Source organism: Phyllostomus hastatus, unplaced genomic scaffold (genome assembly GCF_019186645.2).
Source record: "Phyllostomus hastatus isolate PE091 unplaced genomic scaffold, TTU_PhHast_1.1 phas_contig_62, whole genome shotgun sequence".
Classification (NCBI taxonomy): Eukaryota; Metazoa; Chordata; class Mammalia; order Chiroptera; family Phyllostomidae; genus Phyllostomus; species Phyllostomus hastatus.
In genome coordinates, this window is record NW_025333921.1 from 2,710,710 (window position 1) to 2,732,142 (window position 21,433).

A 21,433-nucleotide genomic window follows, 5' to 3' on the forward strand; every position below is an offset into this window, starting at 1 on the left:
AGCGCTGCTCCAGGGTCAGGGTAGAAGGTATTTGCTCTTACTGCTACTGTGCTGAGAAATTTGGTCTTTCCTTAGAACTGAGAAATCACAGAGTAAATTCTGAGGCCTAATGAAGAACAGTTTGTTATTCTACTTACTCATTTTGCTAGCATCTGTATCTCAGGAGATTTCCTGTAAATTATAGAATTTTAAATATTACAAATTTTCATGGGAAGTTGATTTTATTGAGAAGGAGAATCTTTTGTATTTATGTGCTTATCCCTTGTTTGTAATTATAGAAATGCTGAAATTCCTATTTTATGATCCATAATTACATGGAATGTGGTAAGACAGTTTTCTGGCAAAGAGTTTTCCTTTTGGAAAGCCATAGGGCCCAAAAGGCCACCTAAATAATATTGCTTTAGAAAGTCTTTGTTCATTATTTTTTTATTGCAAACTTTTTTGGTGAAACAACTTATTTACCTGTTATTTGAAGTTTCTGTCCCCGTTAATTGTCTTCATGCTTAACTGAGGCATCAGGACTGGTAATTGGTAGGCTTTTTCTCTTTAATGCTAGAAGAACAAGCTGCTCATGATGACCCAACAGAGACATGAGGAAGGTTTGTGAAAAGCGTGTATTCATCCAGCTCTAATCCTTGTTTTCAGCGAGGCAGTGTCTTTAAGTGTTCTCTAATTAGTAAAGAGATATGGTTGTAAATTCTTATAGACACCTCTTTTGTAAGACATAGATAGATGCCTGGCTTGTTTAAATCTTTGTTTTACATTTCCTTAAGTGAAATTTAATATGAACATTTGACAATAGAAAAGAGGAAAAGTGATTTTGAAAAATTTTTATTGTTGACGTTATTACAGATGTCCCTGTTTTAGGAAAAGTGACTTTTAAATATGTAATGAATGGTATTTAATCAGTATGCTTTATTGTTGTATTTCTTGTTTAGCATCATCATATTTAGGAACTTGAATATTATATATATGATGGTGCCTACAAAATAAAATATGTTTTTGTTCTTGCTTGTTTGTTTTTTTTCTGCTGATCTCTTTGTATACATAAAGTAATATTTACTGCTATAAAATAAATTCTTTTTGGGCTTGGTAAAATTGCTTGTACATTCACCTAGGAAATGTAAGCTAGGGAACAAGACACTTATATTTAGGCATACCAAGAGGAAATATACTGCTTCAGTGAACTGAATATAAAACATGATCAGTGAAAACACCTGGAAATCAAAAAGAACAGAGTTTAGTTATGCTTCTCTTTTTCAAAGAACTTAAGTGCTTAGCTATTATTGTTAGTACTAGAGAAGTAAGTTGGCAGTGATATTTGAAATATGATAAATAAAAGCCTACAGAATGTCTGCCTCTACTTTTAGCACTTGTCTGATTCCTTCTCCAGAAATTGCATAATGGAAACTACCATAGAGTTAATGCGACTCTAATATACAGCCTTCCTTGTTGTAATAAATGTATTCTCCATTACTGCGTAATGATAAAGCCATAGTTATTGAAACTGCCAAAGTTATTGAAACAGAGGGATAGGAGCTTTTGCCTTTATCACCTGTATTATTAATTGGAGATAATTACTGCAGAGCAGCTGGCTGTTGGTTTTAGGGAGCATCAATTGTTCTTCTCACCCAGCTGTTGACTAATAAGGATAGTCAACACATCTGTTTCAACAGCTGGTAATTAACAAAAGCCTAATTGCTGCAACTCTTTTAACATCCAATCTGTGAAAAAGAAGGGATGTAGAAGAATATTATTTACTTTGTGCTTTGCGCTTTCTGAGACCAGTTTCTCTTTTTTCTTTCTCCCTCCACTTTTTTTCCCTTACTTTGAACACCACTGCCTTTGTATGGAGCATTGAATGGCAGGAGAACACAATATGGTAATCCAGAGCTTAACTGTTTCAGATCTTTGTTGGTGCTTCTTATTGCAACATTTCTTTGCTAACTTGCAAGATAAAATGGATCAAAAGCATTTTGAGTAGTTCCATACAACAGTTAAAATCCGCAGCAGTGTGCCCTAGGCTGGGTTGCTGTTGTCTGCAGCATCCAAAAGGAAATGGGAAATCTCTTTTCTTATGCTTTTCACATGCTTAGACACAACTCTCAAGTAATTTCCATAGTCATATACAGTATTTCTGTTTAAGTTACTACATATATGTTGGTTAACAGAAATGAAGTCAGGTTTAGAAAATTTCTCTTCCTTTGGTTGAAAACTAAACTGTCCTCTTAAAACTTTGTTTTTTTTTTTAATGCCAATATGTCAACTTAAATTTTGAGCTTATTTATTCAATTTTGCTTGGCCTGCTTTTCTTTAAAATGTGTTTTTTCTTATTAAAAAATTGCCTTTAATCCAAATAACTTCAATTATTTCTTGTTGATTTTTGTAATAAGTGAATAGGAAATTTACTGGCTTAGTCTTAGAAACCTGAGTAACACAGTTTCACAAATGAGAGACTTGTAAATTAACATTTCTTTTATTCTTTCAGCACCATATTTAATTATGGCCAATTTTACTAAAATATCTTTTGTATAGCCTTACTTGTAAAGCTTTATATTTATGTCTTTATAATTATAAATGTTTGCTAGTTATATATTAATTTTTATGTATTTAAATTTCTGCTTGTCTCCTACTTTAAAATATGCATGTAAAATATAACTTATTAAGAAGTTTTCTTTCTTTACGAATACAGTTTTCTAGTTATCGTGGCCAATTTTTCAATAGCCTTTTTCATAGTCTTTTACATTGTCTTCATAGCATGTATGTATAAAACCTTCATAATGAATGAAAGCTTTCTTTTCATTTGTTAATAATACATTCATAAAATTTTAAAATTTTACATTAATGTTAAGGTTAATTGGATACAAAACCATTGTTGTCCTTATTTTAACATGGGTATCTAAAAAGTCCTCAGCTACACTGTTAGTCAAGTTTACCTGATTAAATTCGCTTCACTAACTTTTCAGTTGGCAGTATGTCTATGCAGGCAGTTCTTTAATTGTTGTTAGGTATGTTGAAAGGTATAGAAGAAATTCTACCCAAGTGCTTGCCATGGACTGAATTGTCGATTGCATAATTTTAAATTTTTGCTGGCAAGACAAGTTTTGTTCAGCAGGTGTTCAGGTGATGAAGTGTATTATAGCTGTAGTGAAAAAACATACATGATCCTGAACAAATAAACAAAATACTGCTGACTGAAATTCTAACTAAATAGAAGGGCACTGGCATGTAGAGAAATGTTTACAACTTGAGTGTAAAGGAGGGGAATATTGTCAATTTGGGAAATGTTTGCTTCTTGAGTTTAAATAAGAATTTAATTTTCTCTGTGTGCTCATGTTCTTAGGTAGCACCAAAGAAAGCAAGCTTAGGGGAAGGAATGTATTGTGCCTTGAGAATGGACTTTTGGGGGAACTTACTTTCCAGCTGATGCTTTAACTGTTTTCTTGCATATATTTTTTTCCTTAGGAAATAACCTTATGAACAAAGTGACGTGGTAGAGAGAATCTCAACCATTTCATAGGTGTTTTCTGGGGACTATATATACTACTTGATCAACTTGTTTTCTAGATATTAAAAGAGGCAAATACCATTAAATGATGGATAAGTTACTAGTGAAACCAGTAAGGTGATCAGTGATTTTGTACATATCAGTATGAAACAATTTCAGGCATAAAGTCAAGAAGTCTCAGAAAGCAAACATCTAATTGGATCCAACTAGGAACAGACTTAAGGTCATGGTAGTATTTCCTGAGAATAGGGTTCATTCAATAAAACATAAAGATTCCAAAGTCTGAATTAATACACAAGCAATGATTCAAAACAAATATGTTAAATTACATATGACTTAAAATTTAAATAATATACAAATATTTTATGACATAATAAAAATTAAAAATACAAAGAGAAGATTTGAAAGTAAATGGCACTGAATGGAAAAAGAGCTAGAAATTGGAGTGAAGTAGATATCACTCCCGGAGTCATAACATTAGGATGTAATGGTACATTTAAATTTGGAGAAGCAGTTGGCAGAGCAGTAAATGCAGATTCAAGATTATTTACTGAACTGGTAGTCAAGGGTTCTGAGTTCATACTCTGGCCCTGACACTTTTACTTATAACCTGAAAAACTGAGAAGATTTAAGTAAATCATTCCTAACACATGGTTCCTCCACCCTGTGCATTTTCCCCCCCTGATGACTTCACACTGTTAAAGGCAGTTGTGGGAAATGTTTTAAGTTCCACTTTTCAGCATTTATCAAGTAACCTATGGTATATATATTATATTAATTTCCCTTTTTAAAAAAACGATTGTATGAAAACCTCTGTGTTAAATTAGAATATGTGACAGTTATTGGAAATCAGACACACAACAAGTTTATGTCACAGTTTATCACTCAATTGTGCTCGCTGTTGTAGTGATTAAGACCATTAAACTGTTTAAAGTAGTTTTAATTCCTAATTTAGATAGTGTTTAGTGGAGAACAAGAGAGACTGATGTTTAAAGACACGAAGCAAAAGAAATGCTAATGTCACACAAGTGAATGCAGACCTTAAAAGCGATGAAATAAGGAAGTTTATCTCATGATGCTCTTAACCATCTGATCAAAATTATTATGTAGCCAATCTTTATATCTCAGTGCTTCCATAAAACAATTTTAAAAGAGAAAAATATTGTTGGGGTGATAAATACCAAATTTTTACTTGGTTTTCATATATTTAGATTTTAGATCAGATAGCCCTATAGTGGGTTGTTTCAGAGAAGGGCTTTCAAATGGCAATCTGAAACTTTTCTTATATCTATTTAAAAAACTTCAGGAAAATTATTAAAATAAATAAGCCCAACTAATGTACCAAATGTAAATATTCTAAATATTAAATTATAATGACAGTTTGGTCTATTTTTCATGGGGTAATATGTGTTAAATTTCAGTATAGACATCTCCTTCCCACAGTGTGATGAGAAAGGACTTTTCTACTGATAATCTTCCAGGTCCTGTACAAAGTGTAAATTTCTTGCATCACTCGATTCAGAATAAAATAGAGGAAATCTTCCAAAGATTTTACTTCAAAAAATGGTAGTTGAACCTCCCATTAGTGGTAGTGGTACCTCCTCTCCAATAGTAAGCAGACAGATGGTCCGTAGCTGCCCCAAGGAAAGGCATCTGTAGAAGTACTTGGATCTTCAGTTAGGACCCTAAGCCTTGGACTACCAGCAAGGATAGGAAGCTCAGCCAGAAATATCAGCATTAGTCCAGGCTTCTTGAAATTTATTTAGGAATCATCTCCCCTGGTTCCCTGAGGAAACAGACAAAAACCATTCTTAGTAAAAGTCTTCCTCAGTTTAGTCTAACAGGATTCCCACAGATGATAATCAGGAAAATAGGAATTCAAAACCAAAGATCAATCAAGTACATAGGGAAGAAACCCATCATGAGTGAAAGTCAACAGACACAACAAATCCAGTGGGGGACACACATGCACATGTGACTGCACACACCAAACAACAGTTTTCTAAAGAATGTAGAACAGATATTATCAAATGCTTCAAAAATATTTGAATAAATAAAGTATGAATTACAACCATGAGTAAACAATAGTGTTTTCTAGGAAACTCCAGGAGACAAATCTAAAAAAAAATCACATCAAGTTTGTGAAAGAACTTTTTTGAGGTAAAACTCTCTAGAAGAAGTCAAACATCAGATTACACACAACTGAAGAAAGAATTAGTGAACTGGAAGACATGTATCAGAATATACCTGAAAAATTACCCATAATGTACACCAACAGATGAAACAAAGTTAGAAACTCAGAGTAAGATAGTAAGATACCCCAAACATTTAACTGGACACCCAAAATGAGAGAATATAGACAACCAAGGAAAGAGCATTATTAGAACAGAAAATGACAATTTTTTGAAACTGATTAAATATATTCATCCACAGGATAAAAAAGAGATGCATACCTAATCACATCATGATGAAATAGAAAAATTCTATATCAAAGAGAAAATCAATAAGTAGCAAGCTAAAAGAAAAAGACACTACTTTTGAATGAGCAATATTAGGCTTGGATTCATTTAGGCAGTGGAAATCAGAACACATTGTAATAATACTTTCAATTTGCTGAAAGGAAATAACAGGCAATTTAGAATTAAATACCCAGTATGGACCTCCAAGAATTAATGTGAAATAAACACATTTTCAGACAACTAAAAATTGAATTAGTCATCTTTAGGTTTGTATTAAAGAAACTTTTAAATTAGGAACATGGCCCTGGCCAGGTGGCTCTGTTGGTTGGAACCAAAATCCTGTACACTGAAAGATTTTAGGTTGAGTTCCTGGTCAGGACACATACCTAGGTTACAGATTTAATTCTTGGTTGAGGTGTGTACAGAAGGCAGCTGATAGATGCTTCTCTCTGACATCACCATTTCTCTCTCTTCCCCTGTTCTCTAAAAATCAGTAATAAAAATAAAATAATAAAATTAGAAACATGACTTTGTCAGGAAGCTCCCAAGTGGAAGTAATGAAGCATTAAAGTGACAAATAATACATGCACATTGTCTTTTTTAATATTTTTATTGATTATGCTAGTACCATTGTCCCAATTTTTTTCCCTTTGTTCCCTTCCAAGTGGTAACCCTATTCCCTCCAGCAATCCTCCCACACTTTGTTCCTGTCCATGGGTCATGCATACAAATTATTTGGCTACTCCATTTCCTGTACCATACTTTACATCTCCATTTATTCTGTACCTACCTATTTGTACTTCTTAATCATGATATCTTTCCCCCATTCTCACCCTTCCCTCTCCCAGCTGGTAACCCCCCAAATCATCTCCATATCTAAGATTATGTTCCTGTTCTGCTTGTTTCCCTAGTTTGCTTTTTAGATTGAATTGTTGATAGTTGTGAATTTATTACCATTTTAATGTCCATAGTTTTGATCTTTTTCTTAAGTCTCTTTAACATTTCAAATCATATGGCTTGGTATGATGAACTCTTTTAGCTTTACTTTATCTGGGAAGCTGTTTATCTGCCCTTCCGTTCTAAATGATAGCTTTGCTGGATAGAGCAATCTGGGTTGTAGGTCCTTGCTTTTCATCATTTTGAATACTTCTTGCGAGCCCCTTTTTGCCTGTATAGTTTCTTTTAATAAATCAGGTGACAGTCTTATGGGCACTCCTTTGTAGGCAACTGTCTCCATGTCTCTTGCTGCTTTTAAGATTCTCTCCTTCTCTTTAATCTTGGCTAATATAATTTTGATGTGTGTTGGTGTGTTCCTCCTTGGGTCCAACTTCTTTGGGACTCTGAGCTTCCTGGATTTCCTGGAAGTTTATTTCCTTTGCCAGATAGGGGAAGTCCTCCTTCTTTATTTTTTCAAATAAGTTTTCAATCCATTGCTCTTCCTCTTCTTCTGGCACCCCTATGATTCAGATGTTGGAATGTTTAGAGATGTCCTGAAAGTTCCTAAGCCTCTCCTCATGTTTTTGAATTCTTGTTTCTTCATTCTGTTCTGGTTGAATGTTTCTTTCTTCCTTCTGGTCCACACCATTAATCTGAGTTCTGGTTTCCTTCCCATCACTGTTGGTCCTCTGTACATTTTCCTTTATTTCACTTTTCATAGCCTTCACTTTTTCCTCTATTTTGCAATCATACTCAGACATTTCTGTGATCATTCTGATTACCAGTGTTTTGAACTGTGCATCTGATAGGTTGGCTATCTCTTGGTCGCTTAAGTCATATTTATTCTGGAGCTTTGATCTATTCTTTCATTTGGGACATATTTTTTTGTCTTGGCCCAGCTGTTACATAGTAAGGGGTGGAGCCTTATGTATTCACCACGGTAGGGCAACCCACGTCACTACATTGTGGTGTTGTATATGGGGTAGGGGTCTGAGAGGGAACAATGCCGCTTGCTCAGCTCTCTGCAGGCTTTCAGTCATGTCCTCTGCTACCCACAAGCAAATTGGGCTCTGCCTGTGCTGATTCCCGGGTGGGTGGTTTTGTGTACATTCCAGGATCCCGCAGATCTCTCCAACAAACTCTCCTGTGAAACTAAGAGTTTCTCCCACTGCCACAGGGTTTTTCAGTGTGAGGTTTTGAGGCTTTATTTCCCTGCACTGGAACTCTCAGTTGTGTGGTCTGTCTCACTCCCCAGTTGTTCCTTCCAGTCCATCTACACACAAACATGGGATCGCCCGCCCTGCCAGCAGCATCCTCTCCTGCCCAGGTCCTTCCCCCTCTACCTTGCTGGGAGTCCTCTCCACCTCAGCTGCCCATCTCCACCTCTCCTGCTAGTCTGTAATATTTCTTCTTTAACTCCTTGGTTGTTGGGCTTCCCTACAGTTTGATTTTCTGGCAGTTCTGGTAATTTTTTGTTTTTAAATTTGTTGTTCTTTTGGTTGTACCAGTAGGCAAAGTGTATTTACTATGCCTCCATCTTGGCCAGAAGTCTCCCAATGAGTTCCTTGAACAACCTGATAACCAGTATTTTGAACTTGGCATTTGGTAGATTGCTTATCTCCATTTTGTTTTGTTTTTCTGGAGTTTTGTTCTGTTCTTTCATTTGGGCCATATTTCTTTGTCTCCCCATTTTGGCAGCCTCTCTGTTTGTTTCTATGTATTAGGTAGAGCTGGTTTGATTCCCTGTCTTAGTAGCATGGCCTATTGTAGAAAAGCGCATCCGTAAATTGGATGGGTTGGAGCTTTAAGTAATCACTAGGGCAAGGCAACCGTGTAAACCAGGTTAATGGAATCTCAGATATGGTGTCTCCATTCTGTCGTTCTGTGTATTGGAGAGCTCTGGACACGTGGATCTCTGGGGTTTTGGCCAGAAGGAAGCTGTCCCCTGGTACTGCCCTGATTCCAGACACTTAAATTTCTCCCTATATGCCACTGGTGCCTTTTCAGCTGCTGCCTGGGTGCTGGAGCCTAGAGGGAGTGAGTCTGCATAAGTCCTAAGTCCATTTCAGCCTTTTAAGAGGAGAAGCCTGGGAATCCTGCCACCCCAACTCCTGTTGGTTTTTACAGCCAGAAGATATGGGGACTTTTCTTCCTGGTGCTGGAACTCTGGGCTGGGTGGTCTGGTGTGGGGTTGTGCTCTCTCACTCCTGAGGTATCCCTCCCAACTTTTATCCACTAGACATGGCTGTGGTTCCACCTGTTCTCACTCTCTGCATCTCTGCCCCTTCTTCCCATCTGGATGAATGAGACTTCTTTAAATCCTTGCTTGTTAGAGTTCCATACAGCTCAATTTGCTGATGATTCTGAGTGATAGTTGTTTTGTAATTTAATTGTAATTTTTGCTATGGCTGTGTGAGGAGGCAAGTCATGTTTATTTGTACCTCATCTTGACTGGAAGTCCTTCTGTGCACATTATCTTAACAAAATAATATTAATAATTTTCTTTGAAGTTTAAACCTCAATGAAGTGAATAATACTGCGTGTTTTAAAGTACCAAATAAGTAAGGGAAGATGTAAATATAATTAGAGGCTTTTAAGGTCCCTTCATTTTCCAGAGGTATTAATATTAGATTTTTATGTTAGTCTTATGTGTTATAATTTCTGAGATGACCACTAAAAGAATATAATGTTTAACATTAACAATTGAAGAGTGGGAAATGGGGTGACTATAAAATAACCCAAAAGATAGCAATAAAACGTTATTTAAAAAGACAAAAGTAATGTAACTAGTGGGATAAATAGAAAACATATAAGATTAGATATATAATCCCAGATTTATTGGTGACTACATTAAATGAGAAAGTATCAAAAGCTCCAGTTAAAAGAAAAAGTGTTAGAATGGAGTCAGAAAAAGACAAAATGCCGTATGATTTCACTTATATGCGGAAACTAATGAACAAAATAAACTAACAAAATAGACTTATAGATACAGAGAACAGACTGACAGCTGTCAGAAGAGGTTTGGGGGACTGGGTGGAAAAGGTTAAGGAATTAGGCCAAAATAAACCAGACAGACAACAGTAAGGTAGTTGCCAGAGGGAAAGGAGGGTGGGGGGAGGTGGAAGATGGACAATGGGGGATAAAAGGTGTTAGATGGAAACTTGACTTTGGGTGGTGAGCACATGATACAGTGCAGATCATATTTTATTAAGTTGTACACTTGAAACCTGTATGGTTTTATTAACTGATATCACCTCAATTGATTCAATTTTTTATAAAAGTGTTAGACTGGAAAAAAATACAATAGGCTAGTTTTAATCATCATATCTAAACTTAGGCATAAAAAGATTGAAATCAAAAGGATATATAGAAGAAATGTCATACAAATACTAATAAAAAGAACGTTAACATCAGATTAACTAAAACTAAATTAATAATTTAAAGCTACAGGTTTTAAATTTTTTTTTGCTTTGTATATAATAGGTGAAATCATGCCTCCCTGACAAGATGATTTACTGTCACAGTGCAGTGCTACCAGGCCAGCATGTGGTCACACACCACCACAATGAACTTTTTCCTTTCAGTGATTAAATGTCCTGAAGAAACTGTTCTAGAACAGTGTGAATTTCAGGTATTTTGTTTTGTTAAAAACAAAAAACATATTAGAACATGTTAATTTTAGACAGAATGTGTATATTGAAAATGTAGTCAGCATTTCCATTTTTTACTTTTTTAGATACCTGATAACTTAATCAAAACATGTGAAGACAACAGAGATATTCTGGGCTTTATACATACCTGTAGTTTATGATAATCTAGATCCATATCCTGCAAACTATGGCCTCTGGGCCAGCGGCCTGTTTTTGTAAATAATGTTTTATTAGCACACAGCTATACCTGTTCATTTACATGTTTCCTATGGTTGCCTTCATCTACAACAGTTGATAGTTGCAACAGAGACTGTAGTTCACAAGTCTAAACTATTTACTATCTGGCCCTTAATGACCCTGCTCTAGACTGCCACGTGGCTTTAGCTTGCACTTTAAGCCTAATCCCTTCTGCCCTACTCGTGTGTTACTTGGTATAATATTACTCCTTACTGACATCAGTTTTCACAATGACTTAACATGAAAGGTTCAATTGTGTCTATTATACAGTTTACGTATTTGTTCACTTTGATGTGCCTATAAATTATCTCATTTTATCTTTGCTTCATAATCTTGTGAGATAGGTATTATCATCTCTATATTACAAATGAGAAAATTGAGTTTTAGAAGCCCAAACCTCAGTTTTCTAGTAGTCAAACCAAAGTTTGCTTTTAATCATTGCACTATACTCTTTCTGCCATACTTGTCTCGCCTCTCCCTTGCTCTGTTTCATAGATTCTGCTTACTGCCCATGGATCATGAGCAGTAAGAATGTTTTCTTACTTTTCTTACCTCACTATGAATATTTTATTTCTCCTTCTGTTCTGAACTGTTTCCTTTCTCATGTCATTAAATCACTAGACAGTGCATCTATGACTGCTTTTGAGTCAGGAATGTGATTATCTCTGTCTGGGAGGCATGGGATGAGGACAAAAAAAAAACAACCCCTTAAGGGGTCAGTTTTAAAGACCAATATAATATACTTTAGTAATATACTGTGGTAAGCAATCCAGGTCTTTCTGTGAAGGGGAGGTGTAATTGAAATGTGGTTATTTTTATTCCTCCGATACTAGCTTTTAATACTTTTAGATAGCCTTTCATAAGATACTTAGTTATGTTTCTCTCCCAGGTTCTTAACCTGCTTCTGAAGCTAAAAAGACAAATCCTAGGAAGGCAAGAGTTATATTGTTTGAACAATTGTCTAATTAGTCCTACTGTTTGAAAATATCTAATTAGATAAGTTATAGACATGTTTAATAATATAGTCTATATAGTTACTCTGTAAAACAATTATGTTAAAAGAACTAACATACATATTAAATAATACTATATGAAATGCAGTCTCATATAGTAGAATAATTAATGTTTTTTGGATACATGTATTCTAGTTCCTACTTTCCATTTTAACCAGCCGAGAAACCTTGGGGGATTTCCAAATATTTCCCTAAACATGTTGTATTAGCAACAATTTTCTCATCTATTAAAGTAGGGGACTGTATTACCTCTAAGATCCTATTCAGGTCTAAAATTACTTGGTTCTGTGATTTAATTTGTACTGTATGTTTCTTTATTTAGCAGATATCACACATAAGATCAAATGCTTCTGTTCTCTGATAAAAACAGAGTTCCATTAATGGTCTTGAAGTTACCAAAGAAGGCTTAACTATATAAAACTATTACCATTAAAAACACATTCAAGACAAACATAACGAGATTTTAAAGTAAGATAAAAGTGGTTTCTCCACAAAATCCAAAATAGTGGTCAGTGTTACGAATACTGCAGTCTTTTCTTTGCCTGTCATGGTAAATGACTAGGAAAAACTCTAAAGAAACACCACAGTTCATTTCTAATGCAGTGGCAATGTATACGGTTGTCCTATTTAGATGGCATTGTTTAAGATATATCATTTAGAAATAATCAAACATTTAATTATATGACTAACCTAACACAGTTAACCAACGTTTTTTTCAGTCACTTAACTTCAGTAGTTCTGGGAATGTGATGTAGAGCATGGTAACTGAAGTGAACAGTACAGTATCATGTATTTGAAAGTTGCCAAGAGAGTAAATCTTAACATCACAAGAAGAAAATTCTAACTACGTAACAATGAGTATTAACTAAACTTATTGTGGTACTTGTTTTGCAATATTTACATTAATTAAATCACTATACTTTTCAATTAATAGAGTGTTATATGTTGATTATATCTCAATGGAAACAGAAAGAAAAAAGATGTTACCAAAAAAATTTTAAGGTATACTGAGAGATACTGAAGATATAAAACATATACCAATTATACGGTAAGCTTCTATTATTATCAATAACTTATCAAATGATTATTTGATTTCATTATTTCACCTGCAATTAGCTCAGTTGTTCCAGGCATTTTAAACAATACCTTTCATTTTTTAATAGTTCATTTTTATTGTAATATTCCATTACTATTTAACCCCCTATACCCTCTTCCACCTACACTCACCTCCCTCTCCCTATAGTCACCACACTGTGTCTGTGTCCATGAGTTCTTTTCCTTTTTTCTCAATCCCTCCACCTCTCAAGCCCCCACCCCCAAAGCTGTCAGCCTGCTTTCCATGAGACTGTTTCTGTTTTGCTTGTGAGTTCAGTTTGTTCATTTTATTCCATGTAGGATTGAAATCATGGTTCTTGTTCTTCTCTGACTGGCTTATTTCACTAAGCATAATTAACCAATACCTCTTACATGTTAGGAAGCAACTGTGAAGGATAGTTGGAAGACACATAAAGTTGTAGAGTACACCACTAGAGACAGCAATCAAAACTTCAGCATCTTCCTTATATAAAAAACAAAAGAGAGGATTAGGAATGTCAGGCAAGGTGGGGATTTTATGTGAGTGGGGTAAGGAGATGAGAAAATTTTTAAACACATACTAACTGGAGGGAAAATATTTTGGTATTGCTCACAAGAGAATTTTATTGTTTTGGGGGAGGGAACTATATTGGGATAATATTTCACATTGTAACATTACTATATGCTTGTTACAATGGATGATATCTTAGAAGTAAAATTGGCTCAATTTTTCTGCATTAAATTACAGTGTGTTTGAAAATCTATAATATCTTAGATTCAGTAAAATTTATTGATAAGTTTATAAAGTTTTTTTAGAGAGTGTTAAACATATAATTACAATTATATATGTTTAGGAATATTTTTTGTGACAATAGTAAAATTATTGAATTTAGAAGGACATCTTAGTTAAGACAAATTTTTTATAGGCAACTTTTGGTGGAATAAGCAGCAGAATATTTATATTCTCACTGCTGTTAGGGAGAGGTGCACCAGTAACACAGTTTCAACATGACCTGGAGAAGCAAAAGACCCAAGTAAGACTAAATGCAGTCATGACTCCCAGCCATCCTCCTTCCTAGGACAAAATACACACATGACTCCCTGTTACAAGACTCTGCCGTGCCAATAACATTATATGGAACAAAACTGAATATAAATGATGTGCATAATTATCAGAAGTACAGCAACAAGTTTCTTGCATGTTTACCTTGGGCAGGAGTTGAGCATGACTGAAGAGTTAGAATAAAGAACAAAAAATGCAATTATATGTGGGAAGTCTTGAGTGATAGGTAAAAAGGTATCATGGGGAAGCCATTCTGCTTCTCCGAGTCAGGTTTGACCTGTGTTGCTTATGGACCTCTCCTTAATACCAGTGAGAACATAAATACTCTGGGCCTTACTCCACCAAAATTTGCCTATAAAGACCCTGAAATCACTTCCTTCCACAGGCACAACAATGCACAACTATATATAGAAGAATTTCCTGTGAAAAGAACTTGAGAACTAGCAGAGACACACTCTTGCCAAAAACCCCTCCCCTGGTACAGTGAGTGGCCCACCATCAGGGACCTCAGAACATAAAGAAAAAAACATATACATAAATAAATTTTCTTCTTAAGGAGCAGAGGTTCTGTACCCCACATAGGTATACTAACCCTCAGCTCCTGCACTGGAGAGATGAGTCCCCAAGATACTTGGTGTTTCGAAAAACACGCTCACACTCAGGACAAACACAGGACTGTAGGGAACAAAGATTCTACTCTTAAAGGGCTCATGCACAGACCCACTTGCTCTAGGACACAGCACAGAAAGCCACAGTTTGAGGGGAGCCTGGACTGTAGGCGAAAGAATTCACCTGTGTTAGGCTTGAAGCATCTGCCAGGAGGCAGAAATCTGTTCGGGTTCTCTCCAGGAATGGTACACTAGCAGCCACCATTTTTACCAGCTCCCTTTACCTTGTTTACATGGGTACAACTTTACACCCCCATTTTAACTTGCTAACAGAGGCAGGCAAACATCACTACCCACACCTCATATTATTCATACAACCTGACAGACTTGGTTGGCAAGCAGCTCTGGCCTTCAGCACAGCTCACTGGACCCTGCCAGAGCCAGTGGCACACAAAGAGGACATGGGATGCCCACTGAGTACTGGGGTCAGGCTGCCATGGGAGGCTGCATTTCTGGACATAACAGGTCTGAAATAATCAGAGAAAGAGCTTGAGAGACAGCCAAGATCTAGGGCAAGGTTAAATGGTAACATTCATCTTTTGTACATACAGCCATTTCTTCAAGACATGAGAGATTGCTGTTTAGCATAATGCACAGAAACAAACACAGAAAGCCACACAAAATTAGGAAACAAAGGAAAAGATGTTCCAAATGAAGGAACAATGTAAAATCCTAGAAAGAAACCTCAATGAAAATGAAACAGAGGTATTTTACCTGATAAAGAGTTCAAAGTAATGGTCATAAATGTACTCACTGAACTAGGAGGAAGAATGGATGAACACATTGAGAACTTCGTTAAAGAAATAGAAAATATAAAAATACCAAATAGTACTTGCAGAGATAAAAAATAAACTGAATAGAAAAGTACACAAGAGGGAATCAGCAGCACACTGGAGGATACAGAAGACTGAATCAGTGACCTGAATCACATGGTTGTGGCAATTACCCAAACAAAAGAACAAAAAGAAAAAAAAAATTTTAAGATGAGGGTTTTTTTAAGGGGCCTCTGGGATGACGTGAAGCTTATACACATTCATATTATAGGAATCCCAGAAGGAGAAGAAAAAGAGAAAAGGGCAGAAAACTTATTTGAAGAATAATGGCTAAAGACTTACTTATCCCGGGAAAGGAAACACATATCCTTGTCGAGGGAGCACAGAGTCCCAAACAAGATGAGCTCAAAGAGATCCACACCACGACACATAATTTAAAGTCACAGTGAAATTTTATAAAGAGAGAATCTTAAAAGCACCAAGAAAATAGTTACATATAAGGGAAACATCAAAAGACTGCCACCATTTTTTTTTTCAGTAGAAATTATGCAAGCCAGAAGGGATTGGCATGATATATTCAGAATGCTGAAGGGAAATAAGCCTCTAACTAAGAATATTCTACCTGGCAAGGTTATCATTCAGAATTGAATAAGGAAGTTTCCTGGACAAGCAAAAGCTAAAGGAGTTCATCACCCCTAAACCGGCCTTACAAGAAATGTTAAATGGACTTTATTGAGATTTTTTTTAAATGTCATAACTAGAAATATATAAAGGAAATTCTCCCATGTAAAAGAAAGTATATAGAAAAGGTAGTCGATCGACCACATATAAATCTAGTATGAAGGTCAAAAGACAAAAATAGTAAAATGAACCATAGCTACAATAATTAATTAAGGGATATACAAGATAGGAAGATGTAAAATTTGACATCTAAAATGTGGAAGGGAGTAAAAATGTAGTGTTGATAATAGATATGCAAACAACAACTACCATATGATCCACCTCTACATATATATCCAAAGAAAATGAAAACACTAATTTAAAAAATATATATGCACTATTATGTTCATTGCAGCATTACTTACAATAGCCAAGATACAGAAGCAACATAAGTATGCATCGATAGATGAATGGGAAAAAAGATGTGGTATATATGAACAGTGAGGTATTAACTCAGCCATGAAAAACTAATGAAGTCTTGCCATTTACAACAAAATGGGTGCACCTTAAGAGTATTACGCTAAGTGAAATAAGAAAGAGAAAGAAGAATACCATATGATTTCACTTACATGTGGAATCTGCCAGAACAAATAAAGAACAAACAAAACAAGTCTTAACAAATACCATATGATTTCACTTATGTGTGGAATCTACAAGAAAAAAAAAAAAAGAAACCAGTCTTGTAGATACAGAGAACAGATGGTTGTCAGGAGATTCAGAGGTAGGCAGACTGGGTAAAGGGGATTACAAGGTCCAAACTTCCAGTTATAAGATAAATAGGTCATGGAATGTAATATAAGGGAATACAGATAATAGTATTTTACCAGTTACTTACCAACAATATTTTACACAGATGCTTTAAGGTTACATAAGTTAAGACAAGTTTGTCAGCTTTTTAATAATGTATATAACTATAAAAATATATATTTACATACAGTGTATAAAAACATATCATAAGGGTCAGCTCCTTGAAGAAATTCCACTCCTTGGTGTGACAAATGGTAACTAGACCCCTGAAATAAATGGCATTTATTTCAGAGAAATGAAGGTATATTTCCACAAAATTACCTGTATGCAATTGTTTATAGGAGCTTTTTAAATAATTACCCAAAACTGGAAACAACCCAAATGTCCATCAACTAATGAATGGATATACAGTTATGGTATATCCATACAATGGAACACTATTCAGTGATATAAAGGAATGGATTGATACATGCGATAATGTGAATGAATCTCAAAAGCACTGAACTAAGTGAAAGAACTCAAATTCAAAAGACTACCTACTATATGAATCCATTTTATGACATCATAGAAAAGGCAAACTTAGGGACAAAAATCATATAAGTGGTCAATGGGGTGGATATCACGTGAGAGCATTGGCTGTAGTGGTGGAGCACAAGGAAAGATTTTGTGTAAAGGTAAATATTATCAGAATGGGTAATTTTGTCAGTAAGAATAATAGAAGTATAATACCAAAACAGTTGTCTATGAAATATGTAGAGTATCTTTTATACGTTTAAACACTTGTAAACAATAAGAAATGTTATCTATAAGTATATAACTAGGTAGTGAAAGTGCTGAACCTAAATTCATGCATGTCTTTCACTTAGGGAGTGGGAGGGGAGGGAGGGAATGTGGTTTCAGTGTGATATGTGGGTTGAGGTGGAGGATGTTTTCAATTTAAAATAAGGTGTATAACTGCAAAGAATCCCATCAATATTGTAAAGATATTGTATATTTAGTTGCAAATATGCATATATGTGCACACTGTCTCTGGAAGGATATACAACAAACAGGTAACTGGTAGTATCAGGAGAGGATTGGCAGCGTTGTGGGTTGGAGGTAGAAATATTTACATTGTATTTTTTATTATTTTAGAATTTTGTTATTTTGTATTTACACAATGGAATATTATGGAGTTGTAAAAAAGAAAATCTAACCTTTTGCAACAATATGGATGCACCTGGAGCCTGTTATGCTAAGTGAAATAAGCCAGTTAGAGAAAGACAAATGCCATATAATTTCATTTATAGGTGGAATCTAGTGGACAAAATAAACTGATGAACAAAATAGAAACAGAGACATTGAATATATGGAACAGACTGACAGCTGTCAGAGGGGAGTGAGGAGAGACTAGATGGAAGAAGGTGAAGGGATTAGCCAAAGAACGTGGATGCTTGACTCCTAGACACAGACAATGATGGGATGATGGCCAGAGGGAAGGGGTGGGGCAAGAGTGAGTTGGGGAATGAGCAAATGTGGGGGGAATGGGAACACCTGCAACAGTGTCAACAATAAAAAATAAAGTGAGAAAACCAGCTAGAATATATTACCTTTGTTGCATTTATTTTCACATGGTTTAGAAAAAATAAATGCTTTTATATTTTTATGTTAGTATAAACAAATGAATGCATGCAGTTTTTATAAAAATAATTGCCAAAATATTGGAAATATGGCAGAAAAACAGGAATAATGTTTGTTAATTTCTTAATGATTGTGACATAAAATTTATTTTTTACTTGTAATGTGTTGGAATTATATGTTATTAATAATGAGACTAGGAGATGCAGTAGCAACAGCATATTTAAATTAGTTATGGGATTTTTATAATTATGGTTTCCTACATTACACATAACATAAATCCAACTCAAACTGGCATAATCCAAAAAAAAAATTACTATACCCAGGAAGTCCAAAAATGGATCTGGATTTGTCTGGCATTTGGGGACATAGGTGTACAAATTATGTCATCAGAATTGTTTTCTTCTTGGGGTTAGTGGTATAGAACAATCTGGATCATATCTGCCTGAGGTCGTGCTAGCCCTAGGACTGAACAGGATCACTGTAGCATAAGGTAAGGATGTTTCCCAAACAATATGTAGATGTGCTAGCCAGATAAGAACATACCTCATAGAGGAAGGAGGTTATAAAGTCAGAGTTTATCATAGCTTTGAAAGTAGTCTCCAGAGCCTACACAGATTAGATGTTTGGAATTGATAAAGTAAGTTGAATGCTGTGAAGCAACACTAAATCTTCTTAACCAACTAAATGTGGGAAGTGAATTATTCAATATTACCCAAAACTCAAGAATTTAAATAAAGTTTGCATGATCCCTTTTTTACTGCAGAAATTTCTTAAGCAGAATCTTCATTATAGCATTTTCCTGCTAGAACATTGCTGGGTTTATATTTTTGTTTTCTTTTTCCCTAGAAGTAGCAGGTTAAAAAAAAATCAGAATAATCAATTAAGGTAACATTTACCAAATTCTCTGTTACCTAATATTTGATACATACATCCAACAGGATATCTGACATTTTGTGAGATGAATGTGATCTGTCCTTTTTTGTACGATTCTTTTTTTACTTGCCACTGTTACAGTGGGTATCTCTGTCTTCCAAGTTACTATTTCAATCACATTTTGTAGTATACTGAAAACTGGCAAAGTTGTTAATTATTGGCATCAAGAACCAGCCACCTATTTTTATTTTTATTTTAATTCACGAGAATGTTTCATCTCTGATTCTAGAATGTGGCATGTTAAAGCAAGCATGGAAACATCTTAAATGTAATTTAAAGGTATCTCTTTGTTAGAATTTGCTAGCCCAGGTAGAGAACAAATAATTTAGTGCCTAAATTTATACACAAAGACCCAAACTTCTGCATGTTTTTATAATTCTCCATTATCAAAATGGAAAAGCAGCATTGTCTACTGTTCTCTTGTATTACAACACTATGATCAGGATTTCACAATTTATGATTTCATCCTTACACGTGAAAATAATTCCAGTGAAATCATGAGTTTAGCAAAATTAGTGAATTGTTGCCTCTGTTGACATTAGCATAGTTTGTGAGGTGTATGATCACAGTTTGCTCTGTGTTATCAAATACCATTTGAAATGAAAGATAACATTTTCATGCAAATTAAACTCTCAATAAACAAAACTGAAACCTGAATTTACCAGTACCATAATTTGTTTTTTTTAATTGAATCTTTATTAACGTTTTTCCATTACCACTTAGTCCACTTACTACCCCCCACAAGCAATCACCACCACTCTGTTGTCCATGTCCATGAGTCCAGTGCCATATTTTGAAAGGTACATTGAAAACATTTCCGCCATACCTGAAATCCAGTGGGAACAATGGTTAGAAGGTGGCAGTTCTTTTAAAATTATTAGTTTGAACCCTATTGAAAAACTGATTGCAGAGCCTTTAGAATTTGACTGTTATAGGCAGAGAAAAACAATAGTATTTCTTGAGTAAAATATCTTTAACATTCAAGCTTGCTCCCATTCTCTGTTTACAGATTTTTTTCCTGCAGAAAAGGAACTGAAAAGGTTAAATCATATCTGTAAGAATCACCCTTGTGTATTTTTTTCATGTTAAATATCAAAGATGGCTTAACAACATATTTAGAATTTTCTGAGTTTTACTATTAATAAAGTTAAAAGAAAATCTAGTGTGATCAAGCAGTGGAGCCACATTAAATTTGTGTCTGAAACACCCAGTGTGCTTATCTGTACTCGAGATATTGCTCTGAACCTTTGTTCCACATTCTGAATTCTGTGTGTAAAGTTAAACATTGCAGAGGGCATATATCTGATGATAGAGATGAATAAGGCTGAAGTTTTGTAATGAGCAAAGTTGGTAAATTAAATATGTTCGAGTCTCCAGTATATCTGTTATTGATATAATTGGATTATTTTGTGGGAAATTATGAAACACTCCTAAAAATACTGATAAGGCTTAAAAGTACCAGAAATTTAAGACTCTTATTCATATAATAGTACTGTACTTTAACATATCAAATTAATAACTAAATTTCTTAAAACTCTTATTGCTTGCAGGCAAGGTTGTTAGCCATGCAAGAAGCCAGAGAAACTGCAGTGCAGCAGTACAAAAAACTAGAAGAAGAAATCCAGACACTTCGAGTTTACTACAGGTAAAAAACTCTTTTTAGCTGGGGCATGAATAAATGTTGGTTTGAAAAATGCTTGTGCCTAATTTTACAGTGGTTAGTGAGGAAATGCCTCAGTGAAATTAAACATCACACACTTAAGACCTTTTTGAAATTTTAAAATGATTCAGACATAAAATGTTTATTATTTTACCTCTTTTCCTGCCTACATTTGGTAAGTTTTGAGTTTAGATTCCCATCAGCTTTATAAAACATACAAATGCAGCCTGGTCAGCAGTTGAATGATTGACTCATTTAAATGCCACCTCTAAAATGATGACATATTTTCAAAATAGTACATGAATATCAGTAATAACAGCCTTTCACCTATTATGATATAATATGAGAACTTTCTAAAGGATTTTTAAGATT

The 21,433-nt window shown here is 34.8% G+C and overlaps 1 protein-coding gene across 4 annotated transcripts in view; it reads left to right on the forward strand.

The window, feature by feature from the left end:
- The window catches only part of MIPOL1 (mirror-image polydactyly 1), a 306,644-nt gene that overhangs the window by 177,447 nt on the left and 107,764 nt on the right, over nucleotides 1-21,433 (forward strand). For all 4 annotated transcript variants that reach the window (XM_045848602.1, XM_045848604.1, XM_045848603.1 and 1 more), the window contains exon 11: nucleotides 20,952-21,046. In XM_045848602.1, the coding sequence (XP_045704558.1) occupies nucleotides 20,952-21,046 (95 nt within the window). The remainder of the gene's footprint in view (nucleotides 1-20,951; nucleotides 21,047-21,433) is intronic.